General features: G+C 46.4%; 1 protein-coding gene across 4 annotated transcripts in view; it reads right to left on the bottom strand.

The window, feature by feature from the left end:
• The window catches only part of ankfn1a (ankyrin repeat and fibronectin type III domain containing 1a), a 235,321-nt gene that overhangs the window by 23,204 nt on the left and 198,949 nt on the right, over positions 1-13,168 (bottom strand). For all 4 annotated transcript variants that reach the window (XM_014212996.2, XM_045723336.1, XM_014212988.2 and 1 more), the window contains 7 exons: positions 9,939-10,038; positions 9,687-9,819; positions 9,168-9,284; positions 8,835-9,050; positions 7,841-8,007; positions 1,247-1,421; positions 116-284 (listed from right to left, as the gene is read on the bottom strand). In XM_014212996.2, coding sequence (XP_014068471.1) covers positions 116-284; positions 1,247-1,421; positions 7,841-8,007; positions 8,835-9,050; positions 9,168-9,284; positions 9,687-9,819; positions 9,939-10,038 — 1,077 coding nt within the window. The remainder of the gene's footprint in view (positions 1-115; positions 285-1,246; positions 1,422-7,840; positions 8,008-8,834; positions 9,051-9,167; positions 9,285-9,686; positions 9,820-9,938; positions 10,039-13,168) is intronic.

The raw sequence follows: 13,168 nt of genomic DNA, 5'->3' as shown, positions 1-13,168 counted from the left end.
TGAGGGAGAAAGAGAGAGAGATGTACACAGGGATAGAGGAGGGAGAGATGGGAGAAAATAGATGTTCCAACAAGATGAGGGGCTTAACAGAAGGCAGTGGTCAGTGTAGACGTACCCAGCTCAAACATTTGTAGAGGGAGGTTGAGAAAGCCGGAGTGGGGAGTGTAGGGGTTGCTCTGTCCGGGAGCGGTACACACATCGTCAGCCGCCGGCAGCAGCAGCAGAAAGGAAACATTATGACCCAGCTCCAACACCTCGTGAGTGTAGATACGGAAGTGCTTGGCCTGCAACCAGACATGAACACAGTAAGAATATGAACAGGGGCAAAGATGGACACATACAGCCGGGCGCGCACACACACACCCACGCGCACATGCGCACACAGGCAGGGACACACACACCCACGCGCACACAGGCAGGGACACACACACCCACGCGCACATGCGCACACAGGCAGGGACACACACATTCACTAAGGCACAAACGACTCATCGAACCCACATTCCAACTCGTCCCTCTATAAGTGTCTTGGTAAATGTTCCCCTTGCCTTGTATTTCCCCTTTATCTCTAAAGTAATGGAATACTTTGACAGTGAGATGTGATAGACATTCTGTCTGTCCAGTTCTTTTTAGAAAATAAACAGCATGATGTTCTGTTCGTCAGGAATGTCAGTATCAGAGTGCTGAGGCTAGCTATGTGGTGGTGCCTCCGTCCAAAAAATGACACCCTATTCCCCATGTAGTGCACTACTTGTAAACAGGGCCCATAGGGCTCTATATAGGAAATAGGGTGCCATTTTTCTGAGGCAGACACCACCACATAGCTAGCCTCAGCACTCTGATACTGACATTCCTGAAGAACAGAACATTGTTGTTTATTTTTCGCTACACCCGCAATAACATCTGCTAAACACATGTATGTGACCAATACATTTGATTTGAAGACACTCAGGGAGATAGATGGCTTTCAGAGCCCAGCTGATTTGTGTTATAAACAACTCTGAGTAAAGAGAGAGTGTTCAGAGGTAGAGAGAAGATAAAAGATAAAACAGAAACTATAAACTTAATAGAGAGGCTAACGTCAGGCCCATCAACCATCCAATATGGCTCCTGTCAGAGAAGGACCTGATGAGAGATGGGTTTTATGTGCCTGGCACAGAGCTACTGTAGAGACAGATTGGTGTGTGTGTGTGTGTGTGTGTGTGTGTGTGTGTGTGTGTGTGTGTGTGTGTGTGTGTGTGTGTACCTGGTGCAGAGGTAGGTTGATGAGTTTGAGCAGGGCCTTGAGGGAAGTCTGTAGCTCGTAGTAGAGGAGCGGTGTGTTACTGTCTGTCGTTTGATCCACTCCCTCTCTCTCTCCCGCCGTTCTCTCCTCTCCATCCTCTAGGGTTGACAGTCTCTGCAGCCAGTCCCACTCTTCCCTGAGAGAGAGAGAGAGAAAGAGAGCGAGAAAGAAGAGAAACACCTGATGTAAGCAGGAATAAGATCGTAGGTTCCAAGTTGTTGTGATGGCTCTGTGTCGGAGCATAGCACTGAGCAGCAGAAAAGTAACATTAAAGTAATGGGCTGTGACTCTGAAGGCTGATGCTGCCCAAAACATTACGATGCACCAATAGAGTATCACTATGTCCATCGGTCTGTTTATGTGTGTGTGTGTGTGTGTGTGTGTGTGTGTGTGTGTGTGTGTGTGTGTGTGTGTGTGTGTGTGTGTGTGTGTGTGTGTTTGGGGATCTTTGTTTTGCTCCAGGGAATTTCCCTCGGACCCCCACTGTGTTCTGTGGTGCAGTCTGTGGAAAGACCTAGTAAATCACATCTTCCACTGCCCCTGGACGTGTGGGTGTATACTTCCTTGCCAGCAACAGTGAGTGTATGTCTGCCTGTCTATATTCCTCTTTACCTGAAACTTATAGTGTGTGTGTGTGTGAAGTCCTCTCCAAAGTGCGAGTGTGTGTGTAACTGGCCCAGTGGGTGTATATACTGTATAATACTCCCTGTGTCAAGCTAACCACTGAGGTCACCTCTACCACCTCAGACCAATGTCAACAAACAACTCATTTACACAACTAACACAAACACACGCACCAACGCACAGAGAACACACACGCACACCCATACACATCTCTGTTTCACCTGTAGAGAGAAACTCAACACCTCTATCTCACTTCTATCCCATTTAGAACTTTCTCTCCTCTCCCCTCATCCCTCTCTTTCTCTCCTCTCCCCTCATCCGTCTCTTTCTCTCCTCTCCCCTCATCCCTCTCTTTCTCTCCTCTCCCCTCATCCCTCTCTTTCTCTCCTCTCCCCTCATCCGTCTGTTTCTCTCCTCTCCCCTCATCCCTCTCTTTCACTCCTCTCCCCTCATCCCTCTCTTTCACTCCTCTCCCCTCATCCCTCTCTTTCACTCCTCTCCCCTCATCCCTCTCTTTCTCTCCTCTCCCCTCATCCCTCTCTTTCTCTCCTCTCCCCTCATCCGTCTCTTTCTCTCCTCTCCCCTCATCCCTCTCTTTCTCTCCTCTCCCCTCATCCCTCTCTTTCACTCCTCTCCCCTCATCCCTCTCTTTCACTCCTCTCCCCTCGTCCCTCTCTTTCTCTCCTCTCCCCTCATCCCTCTCTTTCTCTCCTCTCCCCTCATCCCTCTCTTTCACTCCTCTCCCCTCATCCCTCTCTTTCACTCCTCTCCCCTCGTCCCTCTCTTTCTCTCCTCTCCCCTCATCCCTCTCTTTCTCTCCTCTCCCCTCGTCCCTCTCTTTCTCTCCTCTCCCCTCATCCCTCTCTTTCACTCCTCTCCCCTCGTCCCTCTCTTTCTCTCCTCTCCCATCATCCCTCTCTTTCACTCCTCTCCCCTCATCCGTCACTTTCTCTACTCTCCCCTCATCCCTCTCTTTCTCTCCTCTCCCCTCATCCATCTCTTTCTCTACTCATCCGTCTCTTTCTCTACTCTCCCCTCATCCCTCTCTTTCTCTCCTCTCCCCTCATCCGTCTCTTTCTCTCCTCTCCCCTCGTCCCTCTCTTTCTCTCCTCTCCCCTCGTCCCTCTCTACTCTCCCCTCATCCCTCTCTTTCTCTCCTCTCCCCTCATCCCTCTCTTTCTCTACTCTCCCCATCATCCGTCTCTTTCTCTACTGTCCCCTCATCTGTCTCTTTCTCTCCTCTCCCCTCATCCCTCTCTCCTCTCCCCTAATCCCTCTCTTTCTCTCCTCTCCCCTCATCCCTCTCTTTCTCTCCTCTCCCCTCATCCCTCTCTCCTCTCCCCTAATCCCTCTCTTTCTCTCCTCTCCCCTAATCCCTCTCTTTCTCTCCTCTCCCCTCATCCCTCTCTCCTCTCCCCTAATCCCTCTCTTTCTCTCCTCTCCCCTCATCCCTCTCTTTCTCTCCTCTCCCCTAATCCCTCTCTTTCTCTCCTCTCCCCTAATCCCTCTCTTTCTCTCCTCTCCCCTCATCCGTCTCTTTCTCTACTCTCCCCTCATCCATCTCTTTCTCTCATCATCTCTCTCTTTCTCTCCTCTCCCCTCATCCCTCTCTTTCTCTCCTCTCCCCTCATCCCTCTCTTTCTCTCCTCTCATCCCTCTCTTTCTCTCCTCAACTGACCATGGGCACAACACTCTCCAGTTTCTCTACATCTATCAATAGCCAAAGCTCCCAAGTATTTCCATGATCTGTAGATGAAAATACATGAGGCTTTGGCACAGTGTCTGTAGCATAATATTACACTGTCAGATCCAAATACACATTGCTGCCCTTCTAGAGTCTGCCTCTCTGTCTCACACACTAACACGAGGGAGGGATAGTGAGAGAGAGACAGTGAAATAGAGAGAATAGAGAGAGAGAAAGAGGGATGAGAGAGAAGAAAGTCTGTCTGACTGCAGTGTTTTCTTGAGATGAAGGGGAAAAACGCAGTCCAATGTTTCCCTTTGTTTCTCACTTCCCACTGTATCTAGGACCGCAGCACAGCTAACTAGAACCACAGCACAGCTAACTAGGACCGCAGCACAGCTAACTAGAACCACAGTACAGCTAACTAGAACCACAGCACAGCTAACTAGGACCGCAGCACAGCTAACTAGGACCGCAGCGCAGGTGACTAGGACCGCAGCACAGTTAACTAGGGCCACATCACAGCTAACTAGGACCGCAGCACAGTTAACTAGGGCCACAGCACAGCTAACTAGGACTGCAGCACAGTTAACTAGGGCCGCAGCACAGCTGACTAGGGCCGCAGCACAACTAACTAGGACCGCAGCACAGCTAACTAGGACCGCAGCACAGCTAACTAGGACCGCAGCACAGCTGACTAGGATTTCAGCACAGCTGACTAGGACCGCAGCACAGCTAACTAGGACCGCAGCACAGCTAACTAGGACCGCAGCACAGGTGACTAGGGCCGCAGCACAGCTGACTAGGACCGCAGCACAGCTAACTAGGACCGCAGCACAGCTAACTAGGACCGCAGCACAGCTAACTAGGACAACAGCACAGCTAACTAGCACCGCAGCACAGGTGACTAGGACCGCAGCACAGCTAACTAGGACCGCAGCACAGCTAACTAGGACCGCAGCACAGGTGACTAGGAGCACAGCCCAGCTAACTAGGACCGCTGTTAAAACAGCCAGCTTCAGTCAGCTGATTCTAGCCATCCTTTATGGCTAGTTCTAGTCGGGCAGCTTAGTCTCATATTCAGAGGACCCCCACTTTTGTTAGTGTCTTATTGGTCAAGGTCACGCCAAATACTTATCACCACATCTCATTCAGCCTATCAGCAGCCTTGATTCCCGGGACTTCTGTTTCAGTTAGTCTGTAACACCAGCACACTGTGTGGTCAGAAATGTGCTTTCCCCATCCCGATTAGCACTTCCAAAGTTTTGTGGTCTATTGTGTATAATTAACTCTGCTAGCTAACTAGCATCCAAGAACTCTGCTAGCTGACTAGCGTCCAGGAACTCTGCTAGCTGACTAGCGTCCAGGAACTCTGCTAGCTGACTAGCGTCCAGGAACTCTGCTAGCTGACTAGCGTCCAGGAACCCTGCTAGCTGACTAGCATCCAATAACTCTGCTAGCTGACTAGCGTCCAGGAACCCTGCTAGCTGACTAGAGTCCAGGAACCCTGCTAGTTGACTAGCGTCCAGGAACTCTGCTAGCTGTAGCCAAGGAGCATTGCACACATACTTCTACCTATTCCTCCCAGCCCCATAGAAATCAGATCTGATATTACTCAAACACACACACACACACACACACACACACACACACACACACACACACACACACACACACACACACACACACACACACACACACACACACACACACACACACACACACACACACACACACACACACACACACAGACACATGCATGCATTAGTACGCACACACAAACACATACTCACAGCCTCAGAGTCAATGTAACATAATACTGTAGGTAGATTAGCGGTGAGTGTCCCAGTAGAGAATGTGTGTAATGCGGTGAATGTTAGCTGACAACATCAGAGGTGTAAACAGCGAGTTGGCATTCCTCTAAGTCAGGGATCATCAACTAGATTCAGCCGCGGGCCGATTTTTTCTTGAGCAGATGGTCAAGGGGCCAGAACATAATTACAAATAATTTGTAGACCGCAAATTGACCGCAAGAAGCCCAAACAGATATAATGTTTGAATAAAACATGAATCATTTCAAACCTTGCTTACATTTGAGTGCGATTCCGTGTCTCTCTACTATGCGTGGGAATACTTGGGAACAGATTTCTTAAATTAAAATCACTTGGAGCTGAATTCCTGGTGTTTTTACAGTCTTATTTTTCTGCTCAGAATACTTGGGGGGACAAATAACAACACCTGCGGGCCAAATTCGGCCCGGGGGCCACCAGTTGGGGAACCCTGCTCTAAGTTAATGTTCTAACAAAAACTGTTACGGTGCCAAGTCCTAGACCTAATACCACCTAGAAAACAGACAGACTCTAATACCACCTACAGTATACACAGCCAAACAGCCAATCTAAAAACAGACCTGTAGTTACTCAGCATAGAGTTCTCATTCTCAAATTCTGTGAATTGATTCGGGGCGGGAGGGTTTTGAGCTTGTGTGTGTGCACCTTTCAGCCTACTCCAGCTCTCTCTCAGTCACAGCAGCTGCAGCCTCTAGCAGCACCAGGATTCCAATATTGGCTGGGCCAGAGACATTTGTTGGCATGATGAAATGTATATTTCTGATTATTGAAATGCTTCAAATTGTGATACGAATAGGCTGGAGTGTACTCGGGAGAATGAAGATCCCCAATACGATGACAGGCAGCCCATCTCAGTATCAGAAGAAGCCCATATTCCAATGGCAGATACATCCTAACAAAATAAACCCTTTGACAGTCCTGCTAATGTGCCTTACTAGACCTTGTAAACTATCCAAAGTAGACCCATTACTGACTCAAATGTTTCCTTAATCAAACATACATTTAAAACAAAGGACTTTTTAGCGATTATTCAAATGGATGTTTGGTGTTTGGCAGACAAGCAAGTTATTTATTGTTTCATTATTCAAGGCTACCTTTGTTATTTCATTTAAAAAATAAAATGCTTGATTGTATTTAAAGGCATGAACGACTCGTATGCTGTGTACCGACATGAATTAATGATTGATTGATTATATCGAACTAGGCTAAGAGACGTTAAGACCTAAAAAACAGGGCATGCTTACACAGCTCTCTGGTGGATAGATTATATAAGGCTACTACGTGAGTCAAGTGCAAAATAATACACTTGATTTAGGATACATCTTGGCATGCTAAATGTTTCTGATCAGTGATAGATGAGAAAACAAATAAACGAGCGACCTCCACTTGGCCAGCCAGAGATCAATCAACCAAATATACAGGCGGAGATTCAGTGACAATCACATTGACTGATTATCAGACAAGTTACAGGCATTTGGTCGGGAGTAGGACAGGCTACTATGTGAGTGAAGAGCAAAATCAACTTGTTAAACTACATAACATGCTAGCAACATGTTCTGATCAGCTAATATATGAGTAAGCTAGAATAAAGATAAACATGTGCACTCACCTCAACTTAGCAAACATTTTCCCAGCCTAAGTGTTACCAAATATCCAAACCGGGATTCAGTTAAAACAAAAATCTGACATCGATTGATTTATCTAGACCTTTCGCACACGCTTGTCTCAAAGCAGCGTGATGGCGCTGTCCCAATCAAACGGTGCTGAAATTATCATATAGGTGACCACACACTACCATTGCTTTAAATTAGTATAATGGTTGGATATGACTTAGGGAATTTCAGTATAAGCAAGAATTTGATACATGCCTTTAATTGCATTAGCCTACTTTATTCAAATATTTTTGTCATTCAGTTGATCATTTCTAAGGTGAGTTTCCTCGCCTCCTCACTCCGCTGCCGCCTGCATCCAGCCCAAGGGCTGTTTCCTCGCCTCCTCACTCCGCTGCCGCCTGCATCCACCGCATTGCTCTCAATACGAGTTTAAATCAATATACTGTTTTCTAGTAATATGGCTTTTATTTCAGGTTCGGGCTCATTTAATTTCTGTGATGTCGGTCCGAGCCTGGGCTCGGGCTTCAGCTCACCATGCTTAGGTTGGACCGGGCTAGAATTTTGGAACCATGTTGCAACACTATGATGGAGGAGCTGTCCAAAATCAACCTCTCTTGAAGTGATGCTCAACATATTTCATGGAGGGAGTTCATTGCAGCCTTAAACTGATGTCACATGAAGTAATCTGGATGCAATTTTGGTTGCTAGCTACAAATCCAAAGGTAATGTAAAGGTAAGAATAAGTAAGACAGTAAGTATACATCCAGCTGTGGTGAGTCCTTACCTGGAGACATTGGCGTTGTCTCGTACCCGCGTGTGGCACAGCATGTTGGGCATCCTCTGTGGCACCAGCACCCTGATCTGGTCTACAGAGCTGCTGAGCTTCAGGTAGCCCAGGTACAGACCTGGGACCAGGCGATGCTGGCTACGCCTCTGGTAGGCCAAGATGTCCTGAGGAGGGACGGACAGAGGGAGGGAGGGAGGGAAAGAGAGAGAGACAGAGAGAAAAAGGGGAGAGAGAATATACAGGGTCAGTGGATGAATGTGTGTGTGTGTGTGTGTGTGTATGTGTGTGGTACCTGTATAGTGATGAGCAGTATGTCCAGTGCATAGGGTCATAATCAATTATTTATATATACACTAGATGACTGACAGGGGGCGCTGTAATGAAGCCATCTTGGCACTCCCCCATCATGTAACAAATATTTTGGAAGCTATAGAAATGCATTAATTAATGTCTACATTTGCTTTTACCACGTTTATTCTATTATAGACACATCAATGCATACTTTAAATGATATAATGTGAGGTAAACATGTTCCTTAAGGTATAATCTTTTGAAAGTTCTAATGTTACTGTCCCCACTACAACAAAAAATACTTAAATACATGTAATTCTGTCCATGAAACATTTCATTGAAATACTGTAGAATTCCATTCATTCCTATGGAGGACTGCTTCTTCTGGGGAGTGCCAATATGGCCGACCGGTGGCTTCAAAGCCTCTCATTCAGGGTTTATATACATCATTGGTTATAATATATGCTACTTAGCAGACATTTCTATCCAAAGAGACTTACAGTTGTGTGTGCATAAGTATGGGTGATACCTGGAATCAAACCCACTATCCTGACGTAGCAAGTGCCATGCTGTACCAACTGAGCTACAGAGGACCACTATGATGTGGTTATGGTAGGGTTATGTTATGGTGGGGTTATAGTAGAGTTATGGTAAGGTTATGGTAGGGTTGTGGTAATGTTATGGTAAAGCTATCTTCTACCTGTATGGTTATTAGCAGTATGTCCAGTGCGTAGGGTTCCTCAGGTGTGGACAGACTCTTCCTCTGGCTCTGTAGCTTGGACACCTGCATCCACTTCCCATTGAAGAAGGAGTACTGGCTCTCCATGTCCCTGATCGTCAATAGCAATACATTACCATGACGATCCTTGATGGGCTCGTAGTGGACACGCCCCAGGTTGTGGGTGCCTAACAGATTCTGAGAATGACATCAGTCGATCAATCAATCAATGAATACACCAATAAATCCGTCTATCTGTATGTTTGCGTATCTATTCATCTCTCACTCACATACCACACACATACGCGAGTGTACCTGTAGTTGCCCGGCGGCAGACAGCATCTTCTGTCTGGCCTGTAGAGTGGAGGAGGAAGACATGGAGACAGACATACTCTGTCTCAGCCACCGCACATCCTCCCACATACATGACAACTACGGAGAGAGGGAGGGACATTTTAGTCATTTAGCAGACGCTCTTATCCAGAGCGACTTACAGTAGTGAATACATACATTTCATTTCATGCATTTTTTTATTTTTTTTGTACTAGCCCCCCATGGGAATCAAACCCACAACCCTGGCGTTGCACACACCATGCTGGCATTGCAAACACCATGCTCTACCAACTGAGCCACAGATAGAGAGAAATAGAGAGGAGAGAGAGAGAGAGACTGCACCATGAAGACAATCTAGAAATGGTATCATGGTACATTCATTTTTACTCTGCTAAGTATAAAGTGAAATGCAGAATCCTGCTTGATGCAATTTAGTCATACAAAAAATCTATTCAATGTGGCCACTGTTCTTGATATAATGTACTACATTACCCACAATACCTTAGTGAACCAGAGGAAGTCCTGCATGAGAGAGCTGCCGTAGGAGTCATCCACCTCCACTATAGGGATCTGGTCCTCTGCGGTCACCAGAACACTGTCTTTGTGGTAAAACACTGCCGCCAGGTAAACCCCCCTATAAAACCAGCACAATGGAACCGTCCAGCTCAGTTACACAATGGAGAGTCTCCAATTTGAACAGTCCATGATGTACATCCAGGTGGTGTAATTTACACAAAAACACTACTAGCTCACCTTTTGAGTGTCTTGACGAACTTGTTTGAAGAGTTAAACAGGTGCTTGAGACTTCTGGAGACGGACTGCTTACGGCTTGGGTTCTGGAGCTTTGATGTGTCTGAGAGTAGGAGAGGAGACAGGATGAGGAAGAAGAGAAACTGATTACTTGTCTTCATAGTAAAGAAGACATTTGACCTCTTATTTGTCGGTCTCATTACTTCTGCTGTTTTGAACATGAACTAGTGTCTGTATGTCTGTTTGTGGGATGATTTGAAATACTCAAATGCAGTCAGAATTAAAAAGCTGTCATAGTAGTGTCTATAAACCCAGGCCTGGGTGTTATTGTGTTATAGTGTCTTGGTGTTTTGTGTGTTTTTCAGTATTGTAATGATGTTATGCCCTATATGTTGTTCGCTATTCAAATGCTGTTACGACAACCAACCCTGCTAACTGTGCTATTCTTGATGTTGTTGTAGTTATCCGTCGTTTGTCACCGGATTATCGCAGGTGTATGTAGTCTCCCGTTAGTGTTTTAAGAATCCCAGCGCTAACACACAGCTGCATGGTTCTGTCTGACTTTTGCAATTGACCACGGAGTGTCTCTGTATGTGTTTCTCCATACTGTTACAATGTTATTCCCTGCATGTTGACCAGTATTGAATTAACTGTTATTGTACAGAACTTGAACATATGTCTTCTAATTGTTTATTCAGTACTGTAATTGTTTTTACTGTCTGTGTTCAGTAAAAAAGTACTAGGACCTTGACTTTCTAAGGAGAATAGTGAGTCTTACTTTATCGGGGTGAGAGAGAGTGGATGGTTTGGAGAGAAAGGGATCGACAGCGAGAGAGAGAGAGAGAGAGAGAGAGAGAGAGAGGCGAGAGAGAGAGAGAGAGAAAGGGATCGACAGCAAAAAGAGAGAGAGAGAGCGAGAGAGAGAGAGAGAGACAAAGAGAGCAGGAGAGAACAACCTTCTTGACTGTGTGTAATGTCGTGTCCTTTTCTGGCAGTTGAATGAAAGGAAACAATCACAAAACAACAGCAGGGGAAGAGTGAGTGAGTCAGAAATAAGAGGTTCACAGTGCTGGTCAACTGTCAAGCTTCAGTGACACTGCGTTGTTTTATCTCAGTCTGTTCAGCTGTCTATCCTCCATAGCCCCTATCTAACCCTGTATCACCCCCCTCTCACCCCATCACCCTGCTATCTGCCCCATGACCCTTGGCCCCAGTGATGCCAATCTCCAGACCACAGGGACTCTACCAGCTAATTAAACACATAATCACAGCATGGAAACACAAGGCAGTCAGACAGACTGACCACAGTACACTGTTAGCTAACTCTACTCGGTTCAGTCACGATTTCAGTCAAAGTATCATTGCCCTAAGGATGGATGGATGGAGGGAGGGAAGGAAAAATGAAATGTGCCCATGCCACGGTCTGGTAATGTCACTCACTCCCATGGGACAGGAGAGATGGAGGGAGGGGAAGGAGGGATGGAGGGAGGGATACAAGAAGGGAAGGGAGAATTCTTCCTTGTGAAGCCCCTAATGGCCTGAGGATCAGGATCTGACGTATATATCCCCATTATCAGACTAAAGAGTGAGGCTCTCTCCATGTCTCTCTGTCTATCTCTCTCCATGTCTCTCTGTCTCTCTGTCTATCTCTCTCCATGTCTCTCTGTCTCTCTGTCTATCTCGCTCCATGTCTCTCTGTCTATCTCTCTCCATGTCTCTCTGTCTATCTCTCTCCATGTCTCTCTGTCTATCTCTCTCCATGTCTCTCTGTCTATCTGTCTATCTCTCTCCATGTCTCTCTGTCTATCTGTCTATCTCTCTCCATGTCTCTCTGTCTATCTCTCTCCATGTCTCTCTGTCTCTCTGTCTATCTCTCTCCATGTCTCTCTGTCTATCTGTCTATCTCTCTCCATGTCTCTCTGTCTATCTGTCTATCTCTCTCCATGTCTATCTGTCTATCTCTCTCCATGTCTCTCTGTCTATCTGTCTATCTCTCTCCATGTCTCTCTGTCTATCTCTCTCCATGTCTCTCTGTCTATCTCTCTCCATGTCTCTCTGTCTATCTGTGTATCTCTCTCCATGTCTCTCTGTCTATCTGTCTATCTCTCTCCATGTCTCTCTGTCTATCTCTCTCCATGTCTCTCTGTCTATCTCTCTCCATGTCTCTCTGTCTATCTCTCTCCATGTCTCTCTGTCTATCTGTCTATCTCTCTCCATGTCTCTCTGTCTATCTGTCTATCTCTCTCCATGTCTCTCTGTCTATCTCTCTCCATGTCTCTCTGTCTATCTCTCTCCATGTCTCTCTGTCTATCTCTCTCCATGTCTCTCTGTCTATCTTCCTCTCTCTCCATGTCTCTCTGTCTCTCTGTCTATCTCGCTCCATGTCTCTCTGTCTATCTCTCTCCATGTCTCTCTGTCTATCTCTCTCCATGTCTCTCTGTCTCTCTGTCTATCTCTCTCCATGTCTCTCTGTCTATCTCTCTCCATGTCTCTCTGTCTATCTCTCTCCATGTCTCTCTGTCTATCTCTCTCCATGTCTCTCTGTCTATCTCTCTCCATGTCTCTCTGTCTATCTGTCTATCTCTCTCCATGTCTCTCTGTCTCTCTGTCTATCTCTCTCCATGTCTCTCTGTCTATCTCTCTCCATGTCTCTCTGTCTCTCTGTCTATCTCTCTCCATGTCTCTCTGTCTATCTCTCTCCATGTCTCTCTGTCTATCTCTCTCCATGTCTCTCTGTCTATCTCTCTCCATGTCTCTCTGTCTATCTCCTTCCATGTCTCTCTGTCTATCTGTCTATCTCTCTCCATGTCTCTCTGTCTATCTCTCTCCATGTCTCTCTGTCTATCTCTCTCCATGTCTCTCTGTCTATCTGCTTCCATGTCTCTCCATGTCTCTCTGTCTATCTCTCTCCATGTCTCTCTGTCTATCTCTCTCCATGTCTCTCTGTCTATCTCTCTCCATGTCTCTCTGTCTCTCTCTCTCCATGTCTCTCTGTCTATCTCTCTCCATGTCTCTCCATGTCTCTCTGTCTATCTCCTTCCATGTCTCTCTGTCTATCTGTCTATCTCTCTCCATGTCTCTCTGTCTATCTCTCTCCATGTCTCTCTGTCTATCTCTCTCCATGTCTCTCTGTCTATCTCTCTCCATGTCTCTCTGTCTATCTCTCTCCATGTCTCTCTGTCTATCTCTCTCCATGTCTCTCTGTCTATCTGTCTATCTCTCTCCATGTCTCT

Source organism: Salmo salar, chromosome ssa01 (assembly GCF_905237065.1).
Source record: "Salmo salar chromosome ssa01, Ssal_v3.1, whole genome shotgun sequence".
NCBI classification, from domain to species: domain Eukaryota; kingdom Metazoa; phylum Chordata; class Actinopteri; order Salmoniformes; family Salmonidae; genus Salmo; species Salmo salar.
Note: the sequence above shows the minus strand (reverse complement) of the source record. Positions and strands in the feature narration are given on the sequence as shown.